Source organism: Somniosus microcephalus, unplaced genomic scaffold (assembly GCF_052327205.1).
Source record: "Somniosus microcephalus isolate GS21.2 unplaced genomic scaffold, FLI_Smic_1.0 unresolved_chr7, whole genome shotgun sequence".
Taxonomy (NCBI): Eukaryota; Metazoa; Chordata; class Chondrichthyes; order Squaliformes; family Somniosidae; genus Somniosus; species Somniosus microcephalus.
Window position 1 is genome coordinate 27,654,346 of NW_028225185.1, and position 21,236 is coordinate 27,675,581.

At 54.0% G+C, this 21,236-nt stretch overlaps 1 protein-coding gene across 3 annotated transcripts in view; it reads left to right on the forward strand.

The window, feature by feature from the left end:
• The window catches only part of LOC147086678 (structural maintenance of chromosomes protein 1A), a 65,958-nt gene that overhangs the window by 10,599 nt on the left and 34,123 nt on the right, over nucleotides 1-21,236 (forward strand). For all 3 annotated transcript variants that reach the window (XM_085978812.1, XM_085978810.1, XM_085978811.1), the window contains exons 3-10: nucleotides 726-838; nucleotides 3,090-3,293; nucleotides 5,397-5,635; nucleotides 7,914-8,172; nucleotides 9,509-9,649; nucleotides 11,947-12,029; nucleotides 13,183-13,390; nucleotides 16,062-16,247. In XM_085978812.1, the coding sequence (XP_085834938.1) occupies nucleotides 726-838; nucleotides 3,090-3,293; nucleotides 5,397-5,635; nucleotides 7,914-8,172; nucleotides 9,509-9,649; nucleotides 11,947-12,029; nucleotides 13,183-13,390; nucleotides 16,062-16,247 (1,433 nt within the window). The remainder of the gene's footprint in view (nucleotides 1-725; nucleotides 839-3,089; nucleotides 3,294-5,396; nucleotides 5,636-7,913; nucleotides 8,173-9,508; nucleotides 9,650-11,946; nucleotides 12,030-13,182; nucleotides 13,391-16,061; nucleotides 16,248-21,236) is intronic.

The following is a 21,236-nucleotide window of genomic DNA, read 5'->3' on the forward strand; positions in this document are numbered from 1 at the left end:
ATTGAATCTGCTCCCACTGCCCTTTCAGGCAGCGCATTCCAGATCACAACAACTCGCTGCGTAAAAAACATTCTCCTCATCTCCCCTCTGGTTCTTTTGCCGATTATCTTCAATCTGTGTCCTCTGGTTACCGACCCTCCTGCCACTGGCAACAGTTCCTCCCTATTTAAAACCCTTAGTTATGAGATGAAAGGTTCTTGCGCCTATAGTGTGGAAGGGTCCTGTGTGAGATCAGTGTGGAGCATGTGTCAACATAGTGTGTGCACGTGGGACAAAATAGCTTCAAATTGGCACTGATATGGCTCACTCGTTCAGCGGGCACAGGCCTGGGAAATGGAAAATGACAGTGCGGCCCTCCGACAGTGCGGCGCTCCCTCAGTACCGCCCCTCCGACAGTGCGGCGCTCCCTCAGTACCGCCCCTCCGACAGTGCGACGCTCCCTCAGTACCGCCCCTCCGACAGTGTGGCGCTCCCACAGTGCGGCGCTCCCTCAGTACCGCCCCTCCGACAGTGCAGCGTCCCTCAGTATTGACACCGTGGGAGTGTCGGGTCTGGATTATGTGACTCGAGTCTCTGGAGTGGGGGCTCGAACCCACGACCTTCTGACTGAGGCGAGCGAGAGACCCACAGAGATACGCTGGGGCGGGGCAAGGCCAGGGAGGCATTTGTTCAGAACGACAAGGATTTCAAAGTTGTTGGGGGATTAATTCTGTGTAACTTTTCAGGTGGTTCCTCGGAGTACAGGATCAACACCAAGGTGGTGCCGTTACAGGAATACAGCGAGCAGCTGGAGAAGCTGGGAATTCTCATCAAAGCCCGAAACTTCTTGGTCTTTCAGGTAACACTGCCGCCTGACCGGATTATTTTCCCTACTCCCCTCGCCCCTTTAAAGTTTTTCTCCTCCCCTCCCCTGAAGGCGTTGATTGGGGCTGGTTCAATTGCCCACCGTTTCCTTCTGGAAGTGTTCAATCTCCACGAGTGTCTGGAGGGAGGGGGCGAATGGACAGTGGGGTGGTCGAGCCCGTCGTCTGATGTTCCTTGTGGAGTATTTTAAACCAACGGTCGACACAAGGTTTTCAGATCGATAGTCAAGTTGTCTTTATTGTACCGGTGGGGAGACCGTCTGCTCTGTCTTAGCCAGACTTCTCCAAATTGTTACAGCAGACACTACATTTTTATATACTCCAACACACATGTCCAGCTCATTCAAAATTCATTCCTGCCACCTGATTGGACCTTGGCCCGCATGCATCTTCACTGATTGGTTGCCTATGCCGCGTAACGTTAAAGTGCCGCCTTTATTATCGGAAAAGTATATGTCTGTTATCCCTCAAGCTGTTGTTGCACCTATGACCTTTGTTTATGCCAGATGGGGTCTCATCAACATTGTACTTCTGCCTCATTGTCCTCCTTTCCTGCCTCTCTCGGCCTCTTTTACTTCCGACTCATTGTCCTCCTTTCCTGCCCCTCTCGGCCTCTTTTACTTCCGACTCATTGTCCTCCTTTCCTGCCTCTCTCGGCCTCTTTTACTTCCGACTCATTGTCCTCCTTTCCTGCCTCTCTCGGCCTCTTTTACTTCCGACTCATTGTCCTCCTTTCCTGCCTCTCTCGGCCTCTTTTACTTCCAACTCATTGTTTTACTTTCCTGCCAGAACCGAACTTACATCCTCTTAGGCCTCTTATGGTTTCCACGTCCGGCTAGGTTATCTCAACTGCCAGTTCAGCAACTTAGAAAAAGCTTACTACTGCAAAGGCCTATTAGATTATTGTTTTTCTTACACCATGCAGTGAAACTGCCAGCGATGTCGGTTTAACTCTTTCCCCACTGCATTCCATGTGGCTCACTTCCCCCACACTCCCCCCTCCTCTTTAGCCTGGCCGACCTCCCATTTTCCACCCTCCCTATACATTGGTTCGTCTAAATCTCTGCTGCCCGTGTCCTAACTCGCTCCCAACTTCTAAGAAAGGATATACTTGCCATAGAGGGAGTGCAGCGAAGGTTCACCAGACTGATTCCTGGGATGGGCAGGACTGTCGTATGAGGAGAGATTGGGTCGACTAGGCCTGTATTCACTAGAGTTTAGAAGAATGAGAGGGGATTTGATTGAAATGTGTAAAATTCTGACGGGGCTAGACAGACTGGATGCAGGGAGGATGTTTCCCCTGGCTGGGGGGGGGTCTAGAACGAGGGGTCACAGTCTCAGGATACGGGGTAGGACATTTAGGACTGAGATGAGGAGAAATGTCTTCACTCAGAGAGTGGTGAACCTGTGGAATTCTCTACCACAGAAGGCCGTGGAGGCCAAGTCACTGAATATATTTAACATAGAAACATAGAAGATAGGAGCAGGAGTCGGCCATTCGGCCCCTCGAGCCTGCTCCGCCATTTAACGAGATCATGGCTGATCATCCAAATTCAGTACCATGTCCCTGCTTTCTCCCCATATCCCTTGATCCCTTTAGCCTTAAGAAATATATCGAACTCCTTCTTGAATATATTTAATGAATTGGCCTCAACTGCCTTCTGTGGTAGAGAATTCCACAGGTTCACCACTCTCTGGGTGAAGAAATTCCTCCTCATCTCTGTCCTAAATGGCTTACCCCTTATCCTTAGACTGTGACCCCTGGTTCTGGACTCCCCCGCCATCGGGAACATCCTTCCTGCATCTAGTCCTGTGAGAATTTTATAAGTTTCAATGAGATCCCCTCTCATTCTTCTAAACTCCAGCGAGTACAAGCCCAATCGACCCAATCTCTCCTCATACGTCATTCCTGCCATCCCAGGTATCAGCCTGGTGAATCTTCGCTGCACTCCCTCCATGGCAAGAACATCCTTCCTCAGATAAGGTGACCAAAACTGCACACAATACTCAAGGTGTGGTCTCACCAAGGCCCGCTACTCCTGTGTAGCGCCTTGGGACCTTTTACCACGTTCAAGGCGCTGGATAAATGCATGTTGTTGTTGATGGAACTGGGGTCTCCCTGGTGCTTCGACGGCGACCTTCTAACCCTTACACCATCGGGCAATTGTGACCTCCAAGAGGATTGCACGCACGCCGGAGGTAACTGAGGTGTTGTGGGGTTCGCAGGGCGCGGTGGAGTCGATTGCCATGAAGAACCCCAAGGAGCGGACCGCGCTCTTCGAGGAGATCAGCCGCTCGGGCGAGCTGGCTCTGGAGTACGACAAGCGGAAGAAGGAGATGGTGAAGGCGGAGGAGGACACCCAATTCAACTACCACCGGAAGAAGAACATCGCGGCGGAGCGCAAGGAGGCCAAGCAGGAGAAGGAGGAGGTAGGTCGAGAGCGAGGTGACTGTTCTCCGGAGCAGATGGTCTGGTGTTTGTGTGAGGGGCTATTTATACACAGAAATGGGCCATTCGGCCCATCTGGCCCGTGCCGGGGTTTCTGCTGCACACCAACCTCCTCCCACCCCTCTTTCATCTCACCCCATCACCATATCCCTCTATTCCTTTCTCCCTCGTGTTTATCCAGCTTCTCCTTAAATGTATCTCTGCTATTCGCCTCAACCACTCCCTGTGGTAGCGCGATCCACATTCTCGCCGCTCGCTGGGTAATGAAGTACTGTACTGCCCTAACCTTCTTCCTCCCCTCATCCCACTCTTCCTGAAAGCAGTTGGGCTAGCAACCCTGAGGGGGAGAGTTCAGATTCCACCATGGCAAGCTGTAAAATTCAGCTCACTCCGGCACCAGGGAAAAAGGCCATCAACGCCATCGGGTTGTTGTAAAAGCCCAACTGGTACACTCCAGTCCATCAGGGACGGGGACCTGCCATCCCTACCCTGCTCTGGGCCGACTTGTGACTCCCCTCCGACAGTGCCGTGCTCCCTCAGTACTGCCCCTCCAACAGTGCGGCGCTCCCTCAGTACCGCCCCTCCGACAGTGCGGCGCTGCCTCAGTACTGCCCCTCCGACAGTGCCGTGCTCCCTCAGTACTGCCCCTCCGACAGTGCGGCGCTCCCTCAGTACCACCCCTCCGACAGTGCGGCGCTCCCTCAGTACTGCCCCTCCGACAGTGCCGTGCTCCCTCAGTACCGCCCCTCCGACAGTGCGGCACTCCCTCAGTACTGCCCCTCCGACAGTGCCGTGCTCCCTCAGTACCGCCCCTCCGACAGTGCGGCGCTCCCTCAGTACCGCCCCTCCGACAGTGCGGCGCTCCCTCAGTACCGCCCCTCCGACAGTGCGGCGCTCCCTCAGTACCGCCCCCCCGACAGTGCGGCGCTCCCTCAGTACCGCCCCTCCGACAGTGCGGCGCTCCCTCAGTACCGCCCCTCCGACAGTGCGGCGCTCCCTCAGTACCGCCCCTCCGACAGTGCGGCGCTCCCTCGGCACCGCCCCTCCGACAGTGCGGCGCTCCCTCGGCACCGCCCCTCCGACAGTGCGGCGCTCCCTCAGTACCGCCCCTCCGACAGTGCGGCGCTCCCTCGGTACCGCCCCTCCGACAGTGCGGCGCTCCCTCGGCACCGATCCTCCGACAGTGCGGCGCTCCCTCAGTACCGCCCCTCCGACAGTGCGGCGCTCCCTCAGTACCGCCCCTCCGACAGTGCGGCGCTCCCTCGGCACCGCCCCTCCGACAGTGCGGCGCTCCCTCGGCACCGCCCCTCCGACAGTGCGGCGCTCCCTCAGTACCGCCCCTCCGACAGTGCGGCGCTCCCTCGGTACCGCCCCTCCGACAGTGCGGCGCTCCCTCAGCACCGATCCTCCGACAGTGCGGCGCTCCCTCAGCACCGACCCTCCGACAGTGCGGCGCTCCCTCGGTACCGCCCCTCCGACAGTGCGGCGCTCCCTCGGCACCGCCCCTCCGACAGTGCGGCGCTCCCTCGGCACCGCCCCTCCGACAGTGCGGCGCTCCCTCGGTACCGCCCCTCCGACAGTGCGGCGCTCCCTCAGTACCGCCCCTCCGACAGTGCGGCGCTCCCTCAGTACCGCCCCTCCGACAGTGCGGCGCTCCCTCAGTACCGCCCCTCCGACAGTGCGGCGCTCCCTCAGTACCGCCCCTCCGACAGTGCGGCGCTCCCTCAGTACCGCCCCTCCGACAGTGCGGCGCTCCCTCAGTACCGCCCCTCCGACAGTGCGGCGCTCCCTCAGTACCGCCCCTCCGACAGTGCGGCGCTCCCTCAGTACCGCCCCTCCGACAGTGCGGCGCTCCCTCAGCACCGCCCCTCCGACAGTGCGGCGCTCCCTCAGCACTGGTACTGGGGGTGTGTTGGCCTGGATTATGGGGCTCGAGTCTCTGGAACACACGAGCTTCTGACTGAGGCCAGAGTGAGATCCACTGAGCTGCGGCTGACACCCAAGTCGAAAGGGTTCTCCGGCCTTGGGGGGGCCTTTCGTTGTTCCTCACCTGTTCTGCTCTTCCTCCCCCCCCCCCCCCTCAGGCGGAACGTTACCAGCGTCTGAAGGACGAGCTGGTCCGGGCACAGGTGCAGTTGCAGCTCTTCAAACTCTTCCACAATGAGTCGGAGATCGAGCGGCTGAGCAAGGACCTGGCTTCCCGCAACAGGGAGATCGACAAGGACAAGAAGCGCATGGACAAGGTGGAGGAGGAGATGAAGGTGCAGAAGAAGGAAGTGGGCAAACTGACGAGGGAGCAGCAGCAGATCGAGAAAGATATCAAGTAGGTGGCGGCCCCTTGCCTTCCGAGCGGCTGGCTGTGTGGGGGTCGGGAATGGCGGGACGTAAACAGGACACTCTCCCAGTATTAGTGGCTTAAGCAAAGGACTTGCAGTTCTATCGCGCCTTTCACAACCTCAGGACGTCCCAAAGCGCTCCACAGTCAAACGAAGTATATATGAAGTGTGGTCACTGTTGTAATTTGGCTGCCGTGTTTCCTACATTACGCACAGCAAGCTCCCACAAACAGCAATGTGATAATGACCAGATCATCTGTTTCAGTGATGCTGGTTGAGGGATAAATATTGGCCCCAGGACACCGGGGAGAACTCCCCCCTGCTCTTCTTGCAATAGTGGCTGTGGGATCTTTTACATCCACCCGAGAGGTCTGACGGGGTCTCGGTTTTACGTCTCATCTGAAAGACTGCACCTCTGACAGTGCAACACTCATTCAGTACTGCTCCTCTGACAGTGCGGCGCTCCCTCATTACCGCCCCTCCGACAGTGCGGCGCTCCCTCATTACCGCCCCTCCGACAGTGCGGCGCTCCCTCATTACCGCCGCTCCGACAGTGCAGCACTCCCTCAGTACCGCCCGTCCGACAGTGCGGCGCTCCCTCAGTACCGACAGTACGGCGCTCCCTCAGTACCGCCCCTCCGACAGTGCGGCGCTCCCTCAGTACTGCCCGTCCGACAGTGCGGCGCTCCCTCAGTACTGCCCGTCCGACAGTGCGGCGCTCCCTCAGTACTGCCCGTCCGACAGTGCGGCGCTCCCTCAGTACCGCCCCTCCGACAGTGCGGCGCTCCCTCAGTACTGCCCGTCCGACAGTGCGGCGCTCCCTCAGTACTGCCCGTCCGACAGTGCGGCGCTCCCTCAGTACCGCCCGTCCGACAGTGCGGCGCTCCCTCAGTACCGCCCGTCCGACAGTGCGGCGCTCCCTCAGTACCGCCCGTCCGACAGTGCGGCGCTCCCTCAGTACTGCCCGTCCGACAGTGCGGCGCTCCCTCAGTACCGCCCGTCCGACAGTACGGCGCTCCCTCAGTACCACCCCTCTGACAGTGCGGCGCTCCCTCAGTACCGGCCCTCCGACAGTGCGGCGCTCCCTCAGTGCCGCCCCTCCGACAGTGCGGCACTCCCTCAGTACTGCCCATCCGACAGTGCGGCGCTCCCTCAGTGCCGCCCCTCCGATAGTGCGGCGCTCCCTCAGTACTGCCCCCCCGACAGTGCGGCGCTCCCTCAGTACCGCCCCTCCGACAGTGCAGCACTCCCTCAGTACCGGCCCTCCGACAGTGCGGCGCTCTCTCAGTACCGCCCCTCCGACAGTGCGGCGCTCCCTCAGTGCCGCCCCTCCGATAGTGCGGCGCTCCCTCAGTACTGCCCCCCCGACAGTGCGGCGCTCCCTCAGCCCTGACCCTCCGACAGTGCTGAGCTCCCTGAGCACTGCACTGGGAGTGTTGGCCTGGATTATGGGGCTCAAGACCCCTGGAGCGGTGATCGAACCCACGACCGTCTGAGGCGAGAGCGCAAACTAAAAGGTCACCCTGGGTCAATTCAGTGCAAGTGATGTCGGCCGTGTAGGTGACGTGCAGCTGACCAGTACAGACTGGGGCGGTGGTATTGGGTTCCGCTCCTGGTCTGTGCGGAGCGGCAAAAGGAGCATTCCAGTTGCTCTCAGTGTCTTCTGGAACCAGCCAGGGTTCCTGCTATCCAGTGGAACGTGCATAGAAACATAGAAGATAGGAGCAGGAGTCGGCCAATCGAGCCTGCTCCGCCATTCAATGAGATCATGGCTGATCATCCAAACTCAGTACCCGGTCCCTGCTTTCTCCCCATATCCCTTGATCCCTTTAGCTTTAAGAAATATATCGAACTCCTTCTTGAATATACTCTTATACTTATGAATGTCCAGGGAAGACCGATTAGCCCCGGTTGTGATGCCTCCATCATGGTCGAACAGCCAGGCATCATTTACCTTGGGTATTGCACCTCACCATGGCTGAGTGTAGAGGGGCTTGGTGGAGCAGTGTGGCGGGATAGTAATTTGTGTTGACCCTTCAGGGAAGTTAGCGCCAGTTATTTCCGACTTGGGGTGGTGGGGGGAGAGAGGGAGCAATTTCCCAGCATCCGCCAATCTAAAGAGAAACAATTGCACTCTCGCTGACCTCAGGAAGTCACAATTTGCAGGAGCACTTCACGCGTTTTAAGAATGAAAGACGAGGCCCTCGCGTGGGTGGGGCGTTTTGAACATTAATCGCCTGGTTGGCTTACTCTTTCCACCTTCAGGGAGAAGGACGCGGAACTGAACCAGAAGCGGCCGCAGTACATCAAGGCCAAGGAGAACACCTCGCACAAGATCAAGAAACTGGAGTCCGCCAAGAAGTCGATGCAGAACGCGCAGAAGCAGTACCAGAAGCGCAAGGCGGACATGGACGAGCTGGAGCAGGAGATGCTGTCGGTGGAGAAAGCCCGGCAGGAGTTCGAGGAGCGCATGGAGGAGGAGAGCCAGAGCCAGGGCCGCGACCTGCAGCTCGAGGAGAACCAGGTGAGGGCGAGCTGGTGGAGAGGAATTGGCGTGGTTGCAATTCGTGCCGATCCTTCAGGCAAGTTGGCGCCAGTCGTTTCCTGCTTGGGGGGAGCAGCCAGCAATTTCCAGGCATCCGCCAGCCTAAAGAGAAGCAATTGCACTCTCGCTGACCCCGGGAAGTCCCAATTTACAGAAATTAGACCTGTAGAGTTAGTTAACGCGACCCATAGAAACATAGAAGATAGGAGCAGGAGTCGGCCATTCAATGAGATCATGGCTGATCATCCAAACTCAGTACCCTGTCCCTGCCTTCTCCCCATATCCCTTGATCCCTTTAGCCTTAAGAAATATATCCAACTCCTTCTTGAATATATTTAATGAATTGGCCTCTACTGCCTTCTGTGGTAGAGAATTCCACAGGTTCACCACTCTCTGGGTGAAGAAATTCCTCCTCATCTCTGTCCTAAATGGCTTACCCCTTATCCTTAGACTGTGACCTCTGGTTCTGGACTCCCCGGCCATCGGGAACATCCTTCCTGCATCTAGTCTGTCTAGTCCTGTCAGAATTTTATAAGTTTCAATGAGATCCCCTCTCATTCTTCTAAACTCCAGCGAGTATAAGCCCAATCGACCCAATCTCTCCTCATACGTCATTCCTGCCATCCCAGGTATCAGTCTGATGGCATACTCTCCACTTGCCTGGATGAGTTGCAGCTCCAACAACACTCGAGAAGCTCGACACCATCCAGGACAAAGCAGCCCGCTTGATCAGCACCCCATCCACCACCTTAAACATTCACTCTCTCCACCACCGGCGCACCGTGGCTGCAGTGTGGACCATCTACAAGATGCACTGCAGCAACTCGCCAAGGCTTCTTCGGCAGCACCTCCCAAACCCGCCACCTCTTCCACCTAGAAGGACAAGGGCAGCAGGCACATGGGAACACCGCCACCTCCAAGTTCCCCTCCGAGTCACACACACCATCCCGACTTGGAAATATATCGGGCCGTTCCTTCATCGTCGCTGGGTCAAAATCCTGGAACTCCCTCCCTAACAGCGCTGTGGGAGCACCTTCACCACACGGGACTGCAGCGGTTCAAGAAGGCGGCTCACCGCCACCTTCTCAAGGGCGACTAGGGATGGGCAATAAATGCCGGGCCTTGCCCACATCCCATAAACGAATAAAAAAAAAATTGCAGGAATTGACTGGCTTCCTTTTCGCGCGATAGTTAATTTTTTTTTACAAATGTTATGATGGGCAGCAGAGTCTCGATTGAGCGGCGATCGGAATTGGCGACCCATCTCCGTGACGCCTGTGTTTTTCTCTCCCCAACCCCCGGATTTTTTTTTTAGGTGAAGAAATACCATCGTTTGAAAGAAGAAGCCAGCAAGCGCGCAGCCACCCTGGCTCAGGAGCTGGAGAAATTCAACCGGGACCAGAAGGCCGACCAGGATCGACTGGACCTGGAGGAACGGAAGAAAGTGGAGACGGAGGTGGGTTTCCCCGATTCAGCGTGGCTGCCTACGCAGCCGAGGACCCAAAAGGTCGCACCTCGCTCGTCTTGGCGGCCGCGCCTTCCGCTGTCTCGGCCCTAAGCTGGGTCTGCCGTAGCCTGATTGTCGGCGATTGTTTGCCGTGATCAGTCGATAGCCCCCGTTGTCATTGTGTCCGTGCCACTACCAGGAGGGAACAACCCTTGTTTTCCAATCCCTCTATGGCCCTCGCCCTCCCTCCCTATCTCTGTAATCTCCTCCTATCAGCCCCTACCGCTAATGTGTGCGGTAATCTGCAAGGAATACCGCGCGTGCACAGACATTTAAAGGGACCGCGCGTTAAAAGAAACAGGCCGAGCAGAACAAAACGCAGTTTACAGGGGACATCGCCACCCACTCTCCGAGATCTCCGCGCTCCTCCAATTCTGGCCTCTCGCGCATCCCCCCGATTTCCATCGCTCCACCATTGGCGGCCGTGCCTTCAGCCGCCTGGGCCCCGAGCTCTGGAATTCCCTCCCTAAACCTCTCCGCCTCTCTCCCCTCCTTTAAGACGCTCCTTAAAATCGACCTCTTCGACCCAGCTTTTGGTCGCCGGTCCCTAATATCTCCTTATGTGGCTCGGTGTCGATTTTTGTCTGATAATCGCTCCTGTGAAGCGCCCTGGGGCGTTTTACTACAATAAAGGCGCTGGATAAATACCTTAAAGGCCCGTATTTTCCGATCGGAGGCTTCCTGCGTGCAGAGGCCTGCGATCTGGAAAAAATCTACGTCCTTACCTGAGGGCTCCCGAGGTCTGGCCATTTCCGATGCTGGGCCTGTCCAGGACGAAATGCGCAGAGGCCCGGGCCCTGGGATCACGTGGGCCATGGCGAGCCAATGGGAGAAGGAAATCCCCCTTCATACATAGAAGGTAGCAGCAGGAGTCGGCCATTTGGCCCCCCGAGCCTGCTCCGCCATTCAATGAGATCATGGCTGATCATCCAAATTCAGTACCCTGTCCCTGCCTTCTCCCCATATCCCTTGATCCCTTTAGCCTTAAGAAATATATCCAACTCCTTCTTGAATATATTTAATGAATTGGCCTCTACTGCCTTCTGTGGCAGAGAATTCCACAGGTTCACCACTCTCTGGGTGAAGAAATTCCTCCTCATCTCTGTCCTAAATGGCTTACCCCTTATCCTTAGACTGTGACCCCTGGTTCTGGACTCCCCGACCATCGGGAACATCCTTCCTGCATCTAGTCTGTCTAGTCCTGTCAGAATTTTAGAAGTTTCAATGAGATCCCCTCTCATTCTTCTAAACTCCAGCGAGTATAAGGCCAATCGACCCAATCTCTCCTCATACGTCATTCCTGCCATCCCAGGTATCAGCCTGGTGAATCTTCGCTGAACTCCTTCCATGGCAAGAACATCCTTCCTCAGATAAGGCGACCAAAACTGCACACAATACTCAAGGTGTGGTCTCACCAAGGCCCTGTACAACTGCAGCAAGACATCCTTGCTCCTGTACTCAAACCCTCTCGCTATGACCTGTCAACAGTATGAATGGAGATCACCCCAAAAAGACATCAAAACATTAAATACATTTAAAAATTAGTTCAAATTACATTTAAGTAAATATTTTAAGCAACAATTTAATTTTGGGGGAAAAAAATTGCTTTTTACGGGGCTAAAAGTAAACTTAACTATTTAAAAAATTATAAATGAGTGGAGACATTAAAAAAAAAACTATTTTAAACACTCATGCTGGCGTAAGGCCTGCGTTTTACCAGGTGTAAGATTCCTAAGATAACAACAGAAAACGCTGGGAAAACTCAGAAGGCCAGGGCAGCATCCGAGTTAACGTTTCAGGTGAAATACCTTTCGTCAGAACCTTTGACCTGAAACGTGGACTCTGTTTCTCTCTCCACGGATGCTGCCGTGGCCTGCTGAGTGTTTCCAGCGTTTTTCTGTTGTTGTTTCAGATTTCCAGCATCCGCAGTATTTTGCGATTGGTTTAAGATTTCTACGGCTTTTCAGCGGATGGCGGTGGTTCTGCAGAAAGCGGAACTCTCCACCCGCAGAGGTCCCTCTCCAGGGCAGGCTGGAGGATTCTTGACCGATCGGAAATGCCAATTCACTTGCCTGAAACCGGCATTTGCGAGGCCCCTACAGGAGGTGTGCACACGCCTCGTGTCCACCCCATAGGGAATCGGAAAATACGGGCCAAGTTGTTATGGTCGAAGGCCAACTGGCGGGTCCTTGGTCCTGTGTTGGGGTTCACAGTGGAATTTAATGGTACTCTCTCGCTCTCTGCAGTCAAAAATCAAACAGAAACTCAGAGAAATTGAAGAGAACCAGAAAAGAATCGAAAAGCTGGAAGACTACATCAACACCAGCAAGTGAGTATGTGTTTCAAAATAAAAAGAATTGTCTATGCGTGAGACCTGACCTTGAGAGAACATAAGAATATAATAAAAAATAGGAGCAGGAATAGGCCACTCGGCCCCTCGAGCCTGCTCCGCCATTCAATGAGATCATGCCTGATCTCGGGCTCAAAGCCACTTCCCCGCCCGCTCCCCATAACCCTTCACTCCCTTATCTTGCCAAAATCTGTCTCTCTCCACCTTAATGACCCAGCCTCCACGGCTCTCTGGGGCAGAGAATTCCACAGATTTACGACCCTCAGAGAGAAGAAATTCCTCCTCATCTCAGTTCTAAAAGGGCGACCCTTTATTCTGAGACTGTGCCCCCGAGTTCTAGATTTCCCCACGAGGGGAAACATCCTCTCTGCATCTACCCTGTCGAGCCCCCTCAGTATCTTATATGTTTCAATAAGATCACCTCTCATTCTTCTAAACTGCAGTGAGCATAGGCCCAGCCTGCTCAACATAGAAGATAGGAGCAGGAGTCGGCCATTCGGCCCCTCGAGCCTGCTCCGCCATTCAATGAGATCATGGCTGATCATCCAAATTCAGTACCCTGTCCCTGCCTTCTCCCCATATCCCTTGATCCCTTTAGCCTTAAGAAATATACCTAACTCCTTCCTGAATATATTTAATGAATTGGCCTCCACTGCCTTGTGTGGTAGAGAATTCCACAGGTTCACCACTCTCTGGGTGAAGAAATTCCTCCTCATCTCTGTCCTAAATGGCTTACCCCTTATCCTTAGACTGTGACCCCTGGTTCTGGACTCCTCCGCCATCGGGAACATCCTTCCTGCGTTTCAATGAGATCCCCTCTCATTCTTCTAAACTCCAGCGAGTATAAGCCCAATCGACCCAATCTCTCCTCATACGTCATTCCTGCCATCCCAGGTATCAGTCTGGTGAATCTCCGCTGCACTCCCTCCATGGCAAGAACATCCTTCCTCACATAAGGCGACCAAAACTGCACACAACCTTTCCCCGTAAGTCAAACCCCCTCATCCCTGCGAACACGGGGCTTGCGAATTCTGTGCGTGTGTCCCTTGCCATGAGCACAACCGCAAGCATGAGCGAGAAACGAGCGTTTTGTTTTTTTTTGCCCGTCGGTTAACGTGCGCCTCTACCCCAGGCAGTCGCTGGAGGAGCAGCAGACACTGGAGACCAACCTGACCGACGAGGTGGAGGGGGCGAAGCGGCGCATCGACGAGATCAACATGGAGCTGAACCAGGTCATGGAGCAGCTGGGCGACGCGCGCATCGACCGGCAGGAGAGCAGCCGTCAGCAGCGCAAGGCCGAGATCATGGAGAGCATCAAGCGCCTCTACCCGGGCTCCGTGGTGCGTGGTTCACTCCGGCCGGGGGGTGGGGGGCGGTGGGTGCAGGCGAGAGCAGCGCGCACAGCGGGCGTGAGCTACACGGAAGGATTAGAGAAGCTCGAGCTGTGTGGCCGAGAGAGAAGAAAGCTATCGGGACGGGGAGGATCCTCATTGGAAATTCGCGAGACTTAGTAGAACGAGGCAAGGAGAGGTTGGAGAAGCTGGATTGGTTTTCATTGGAGCAAAGGATATTGAGGGGTGATTTGATAGAGGTGTACAAGATTATGACAGGTTTGGCTAGGCTAGATGAGGAAAGGCTGTTCCCACTAGTTGACGGTACAAGGACTAGGGGACACAGATTTAAGGTTTGGGGCAAGAGATACAGGGGGGACGTGAGGAAAAACTTTTTTACGCAGCGAGTGGTGAGGACCTGGAACTCGCTGCCGAGGGAAGTGGCGGAAGCGGAGACACTCAATGTTTTCCAGGGGAGACTGGATAGGCACTCGAGGGAAATAAACTTGCAGGGCTACGGGGATAGAGCGGGGGAATGGGACTGACTGGATTGCTCTACAGAGAGCTGGCACGGACTCGATGGGCCCAATGGCCCCCTGTGCCGTTATGACTCTACGATACAGCACAAATGGAGGCCATTCGGCCAGCTCTTTGGAAGAGCTATCCGATGAGTCCCAAACAGTGTTCCCTTTAAGCCGCGCGCCCGTGCAGCGCTCTGGAGCCCCCGAGCAACCGGCCCACCGGCTTTTAAATGGGGGGGCAAAAACACGCGCACCCGCGAAATTTTGACTGGGACGCGCAGCCCCTTGAAGGGGCCAGGCACCCACACAAAAGGGAACATTGGTCCCCAAATCCATGCCCTTTCCCCGTAGCCCCGCAAAATTTCCCCCCTTTGCGTTTTCGTCGAGATTCCCTTTCCGTGACCCAGTGACGGTTTGTGTGTCGCCGCAAACGGTGAAGGCCGAACTGCTTTGCCTGCTCCTGTGCTTTTCCTCGGTCGTGCTTGCTGGGCAGTCCTCCCGCTTGGATCGCCCAGTTGCTCCGATTTATTGGGAGCTCTGATTTAATGGAGACCCATCAGTAAAATACAAAGCGGGAGTGGCTGAGGTGAACCATTATTGTCACTTCAGTGTAGGTCGGGCCAGCAGGAGGAGAGTGGCGCAATTTAAATTGGTGAAAAGTCCATTTGAACCTGGTTTTCGGAAAGAGCTTTTTTTTTCAGAATTAACTCGAGCAACACGTGTGGAATAATCTGCCAAGTGGGATGGTTGATACTTATAAGGATTGGGAAGCTGCAGAATGCAGCAAGATGGGCATGTGTGTGCTGTGAGGAGGATGCCGAGAAACTCCAGTATGATTTGGACAGGTTGGGTGATTGGGCAGATGCAGTATAATGTGGATAAATGCGAGGTTATCCACTTCGGTGGCAAAAACAGGAAGACAGGTTATTAGCTGAACAGCAATAGATTGGGAGAAGGGGAAGTGCAACGAGACCTGGGTGTCCTTGTGCACCAGTCGCTGAAGGTAAGCATGCAGGTGCAGCAGGCGGTTAAGAAGGCAAATGGTATGTTGGCCTTCGTAGCGAGAGGGTTTGAGTACAGGAGCAAGGATGTCTTGCTGCAGTTGTACAGGGCCTTGGTGAGACCACACCTGGAGTATTGTGTGCAGTTTTGGTCGCCTTATCTGAGGAAGGATGTTCTTGCCATGGAGGGAGTGCAGCGAAGATTCACCAGGCTGATACCTGGGATGGCAGGAATGACATGTGAATAGAGATTGGATGATCAGCCATGATCTCATTAAATGGTGGAAGAGGCGCGAGGGGCTGAATGGCCGACTCCTGCTCCTATCTAACATAGAAACATAGAAGATAGGAGCAGGAGTCGGCCATTCGGCCCCTCGAGCCTGCTCCGCCATTCAATGAGATCATGGCTGATCATCCAAACTCAGTACCCTGTCCCTGCCTTCTCCCCATATCCCTTGATACCTTTAGCCTTAAGAAATATATCCAACTCCTTCTTGAATATATTTAATGAAGTGGCCTCTACTGCCTTCTGTGGTAGAGAATTCCACAGGTTCACCACTCTCTGGGTGAAGAAATTCCTCCTCATCTCAGTCCTAAATGGCTTACCCCTTATCCTTAGACTGTGACCCCTGGTTCTGGACTCCCCGACCATCGGGAACATCCTTCCTGCATCTAGTCTGTCTAGTCCTGTTAGAATTTTATAAGTTTCAATGAGATCCCCTCTCATTCTTCTAAACTCCAGCGAGTATAAGCCCAATCGACCCAATCTCTCCTCATACGTCATTCCTGCCATCCCAGGTATCAGTCTGGTGAATCTTCGCTGCACTCCCTCCACGGCAAGAACATCCTTCCTCAGGTAAGGTGACCAAAACTGCCCACAATACTCAAGGTGTGGTCTCACCAAGGCCCCTGTACAATCTTCTATGTTTCTAAGATGCAATAATGGGAGAGCTGGGTTATTGTAAAGATGTGCTGAATGATCATTTCTCATCCTCGGGGGTGGGACGGCCATTCAGCCCCCTCCGGCCTGCTCCGCCATTCAGCGAGACCGCGGTTTACTCGCCGCTGCTCTGTGTTCCCGGCTCCATGAGCTGCTTTGCGCCAGCGCCCCCCCCCGAGGCCTTTTCGTTGAGCCCCCGTCTCTTTTCCTGCACGCAGTACGGCCGGCTGATCGACCTCTGCCAGCCCACGCAGAAGAAGTACCAGATCGCAGTCACCAAGGTGCTGGGCAAGAACATGGATGCCATCATCGTGGACACGGAGAAGACCGGGCGTGACTGCATCCAGTACATCAAGGAACAGCGCGGAGAGCCAGAGACCTTCTTACCGCTCGACTACCTGGAGGTTAGCGAGGGAATGCGGGTCGGGAATGGGTGGGGGGGGGGAGGAGAGAGACCCAGTTACCCAATGTTATAAATCTCCTCATCATCAAGAAACTGCTCCTGAAATAACGCTGGCCGGCCAGCTGGTGGCGGTGTCCAAGGAGTATAAATACTCGGGCGTGGGCCCAGCTTGCACCGGGACATTTTGTAAGACAAGGAACTAGTGAAGTACAACTAGAGCTCCATGTTCTGAAGCAAGTTGATTAAAGCCTTGCTTTATGCTCGAACCAAGTGCGTAGTGAGTTTTATTACGTCACCCAGTAACCCAGTTCCAGGCTCAAAGGAGTGGGAAGAGGAATCTGAAGTCAATTCAGATGGGATGGTTAGGCGAGGCAGAGCTTGGGGTTCAGAAGCCAGCACGTTACAGGAGGAAGAGGAACCAGGGAGCAGGCCTGTTCCAGTTTAGTCAGAGCCGGGAACGGGGTCGTCCATCTTGATTTTCAGAGTATCGAGGACGCACAAGTTGGAGCGAGGACGCGCGAGTAGGTTGGAGCTTTCCAATCTTACTGCGCCCATGTCGCTCACCATGTCCACAGAGAGTAATAACGGGCATCCATAGAATCGCACAGCACAGGAGGAGGCCATTCGGCCCATCGTGCCTGTGCCGGCTCTTTGAACGAGCTCTCCAATTAGTCCCACTCCCCCCTGCTCTTTCCCCACAGCCCGGCACATTTATTTATCAGATTCCCTTTTGAAAGTTACTGTTGAATCTGCTTCAGGCAGTGCATTCCAGATCATAACTCACTGTGCGAAAATATTTTTCCTCCTCCTCCTCCTCCCCCGGCTCTTTTGCCAACTATTTTCAATCTGTGTCCTCTGGTTACTGACCCTCCTGCCACTGGAAACAGTTTCTCCTTATTTGCGCTATTAAAATCCCCTTGTACTATTGAACACCCCTAACCTCTCCTTAGCCTTTTCTGCTCTAACAAGAACAACCCCAGCTTCTCCAGTCTCTCCACATCACTGAAGTCCCTCATCCCTGGTACCATTCTGGTCAATCTCCCCTTAACCTTCTCTGCTCTAAGGAGAACAACCCCAGCTTCTCCAGTCTCTCCACATCACTGAAGTCCCTCATCCCTGGTACCATTCTGGTCAATCTCCCCCTTAACCTTCTCTGCTCTAAGGAGAACAATCCCAGCTTCTCCAGTCTCTCCACATCACTGAAGTCCCTCATCCCTGGTACCATTCTGGTCAATCTCCCCCTTAACCTTTTCTGCTCTAACAAGAACAACCCCAGCTTCTCCAGTCTCTCCACATCACTGAAGTCCCTCATCCCTGGTACCATTCTGGTCAATCTCCCCTTAACCTTCTCTGCTCTAAAGGAGAACAACCCCAGCTTCTCCAGTCTCTCCACGTCACTGAAGTCCCTCATCCCCGGTACCATTCTAATAAATCTCCTCTGCACCCTCTCCCAAGGCCTTGACGTCCTTTTTGGTTCTCCACTACTACTGGTGGGTACAGATCTGTCACTGTATAACACTTGGGTACAATACTGGTGGGTACAGGTCTGTCACTGTATAACACTGGGGTACAGTACTGGTGGGTACAGGTCTGTCACTGTATAACACTGGGGTACAGTACTGGTGGGTACAGGTCTGTCACTATAACACTGCGGTACAGTACTGGTGGGTGCCGGTCTGTCACTGCATAACACAGGTGTACAGGACTGGTGGGTACAGGTCTGTCGCTGCATAACACTGGGGTACAGTACTGGTGGGTACCGGTCTGTCACTATAACACTGGGGTACAGTACTGGTGGGTACAGGTCTGTCACTGTATACCACTGGGGTACAGTACTGGTGTGTACAGGTCTGTCACTAAGACTGGGGTATAGTACTGGTGGGTACAGGTCTGTCACTAACACTGGGGTACAGTACTGGTGGGTACAGGTCTGGATCAGGGAATTGGATGCAATATTTCCAAATTCGCTGACGACACTAAACTAGGAGGAGGGGTGGGCTCTGATGAGGATGTCAGGAGGCTACAGTGCGATTTGGACAGGTTGGGGGAATGGGCGGATACGTGGCAGATGCACTATAATGTGGATAAATGCGAGGTTATCCACTTTGGGGGTAAAAACAGGAGGGTAGATTATTATCTAAATGGCAATAGATTGGGAGATGGGGAAGTGCAGAGGGACCTGGGTGTTCTTGTCCACCAGTCACTGAAGGAGAGCATGCAGGTGCAACAGGCGATTAAGAAGGCAAATGGTATGTTGGCCTTCATATCAAGGGGGTTCGAGTATAGGAATAGGGATACCTTACTACAGCTGTACAAGGTGCTGGTGAGACCGCATCTGGAGTATTGTGTACAGTTTTGGTCGCCCCATCTGCGGAAGGATGTTCTTGCCATGGAAAGAGTGCAGCGGCGATTCACCAGGCTGATACCTGGAATGGCGGGAATGACCTACGAGGAGAGATTGAATAGTTTGGGCTTGTACTCACTGGAGTTTAGAAGATTGAGAGGGGATCTCATCGAAACATATAAAATTATGGCAGGCCTGGACAGGCTGAATTCAGAGAGAATGTTTCCAATGGCAGGGGAGCACAGAACCAGGGGCCACAGTCTAAAAATAGCAGGCAAATCATTTAAAACAGAGATGAGGAAGAATTTCTTCACTCAGAGTGGTGAGCCTGTGGAATTCCCTGCCACAGAGGGCTGTGAAGGCTAATTCAATAAATATTTTCAAGAGAGAATTGGATATATTTCTGAAGGCTAAGGGGATTAAGGGTTACGGAGAAAAGGCGGGGACGGGGTACTGAACTGGTAAGATCAGCTAAGATCTCAGACGAAGATCAGCCATGATCTCATTGAATGGCGGAGCAGGCTCGAAGGGCCGAATGGCCTACTCCTGTTCCTATTTCTATGTTTCTATGTCACTGTGTATAACACGGGTACAGTACTGGTGGGTACAGGTCTGTCACTAACACTGGGGTACAGCACTGGTGGGTACAGGTCTGTCACTGTATAACACTGGGGTACAGTACTGGTGGGTACAGGTCTGTCACTAACACTGGGGCACAGTACTGGTGGGTACAGGTCTGTCACTAACACTGGGGTACAGTACTGGTGGGTACAGGTCTGTCACTGTATAACACTGGGATACAGTACTGGTGGATACAGGTCTGTCACTGTAAAACACAGGTACAGTACTGGTGGGTACAGGTCTGTCACTATAACACTGCGGTACAGTACTGGTGGGTACCGGTCTGTCACTGCATAACACAGGTGTACAGGACTGGTGGGTACAGGTCTGTCGCTGTATAACACTGGGGTACAGTACTGGTGGGTACCGGTCTGTCACTATAACACTGGGGTACAGTACTGGTGGGTACAGGTCTGTCATTGCATAACACAGGTGTACAGGACTGGTGGGTACAGGTCTGTCGCTGTATAACACTGGGGTACAGTACTGGTGGGTACCGGTCTGTCACTATAACACTGGGGTACAGTACTGGTGGGTACAGGTCTGTCACTGTATACCACTGGGGTACAGTACTGGTGTGTACAGGTCTGTCACTAAGACTGGGGTATAGTACTGGTGGGTACAGGTCTGTCACTGTGTATAACGGGTACAGTACTGGTGGGTACAGGTCTGTCACTAACACTGGGGTACAGCACTGGTGGGTACAGGTCTGTCACTGTATAACACTGGGGTACAGTACTGGTGGGTACAGGTCTGTCACTGTATAACGGGTACAGTACTGGTGGGTACAGGTCTGTCACTGTATAACGGGTACAGTACTGGTGGGTACAGGTCTGTCACTAACACTGGGGTACAGTACTGGTGGGTACAGGTCTGTCACTGTATAACGGGTACAGTACTGGTGGGTACAGGTCTGTCACTATAACACTGGGGTACAGTACTGGTGGGTACAGGTCTGTCACTGTATAGCACTGGGGTACAGTACTGGTGGGTACAGGTCTGTCACTAACACTGGGGTGCAGTACTGGTGGGTGCAGGTCTGTCACTATAACACGGGTACAGGACTGGTGGGTACAGGTCTGTCACTATAACACGGGTACAGTACTGGTGGGTACAGGTCTGTCACTATAACACTGGGGTACAGTACTGGTGGGTACAGGTCTGTCGCTGTATAACACTGGGGTACAGTACTGGTGGGTACAGGTCTGTCACTGTATAACACTGCGGTACAGTACTGGTGGGTACAGGTCTGTCACTGTATAACACTGCGGTACAGTACTGGTGGGTACAGGTCTGTCACTGTATAACACTGGGGTACAGTACTGGTGGGTACAGGTCTGTCGCTGTATAACACTGGGGTACAGTACTGGTGGGTACATGTCTGTCACTGTATAACACTGGGGTCCAGTACTGGTGGGTACAGGTCTGTCACTGTATAACACTGGGGTCCAGTACTGGTGGGTACAGGTCTGTCACTGTATAACACTGGGGTACAGTACTGGTGGGTACAGGTCTGTCACTATAACACTGGGGTACAGTACTGGTGGGTACAGGTCTGTCACTGTATAACACTGGGGTACAGTACTGGTGGGTACATGTCTGTCACTGTATAACACTGGGGTCCAGTACTGGTGGGTACAGGTCTGTCACTGTATAAAACTGGGGTCCAGTACTGGTGGGTACAGGTCTGTCACTGTATAACACTGGGGTACAGTACTGGTGGGTACAGGTCTGTCACTATAACACTGGGGTACAGTACTGGTGGGTACAGGTCTGTCACTGTATAACACTGGGGTACAGTCCTGGTGGGTACAGGTCTGTCACTGTATAACACTGGGGTACAGTACTGGTGGGTACAGGTCTGTCACTAACACTGGGGTACAGTACTGGTGGGTACAGGTCTGTCACTGTATAACACGGGTGCAGTACTGGTGGGTACAGGTCTGTCACTGTATAACACTGGGGTACAGTCCTGGTGGGTACAGGTCTGTCACTGTATAACACTGGGGTACAGTACTGGTGGGT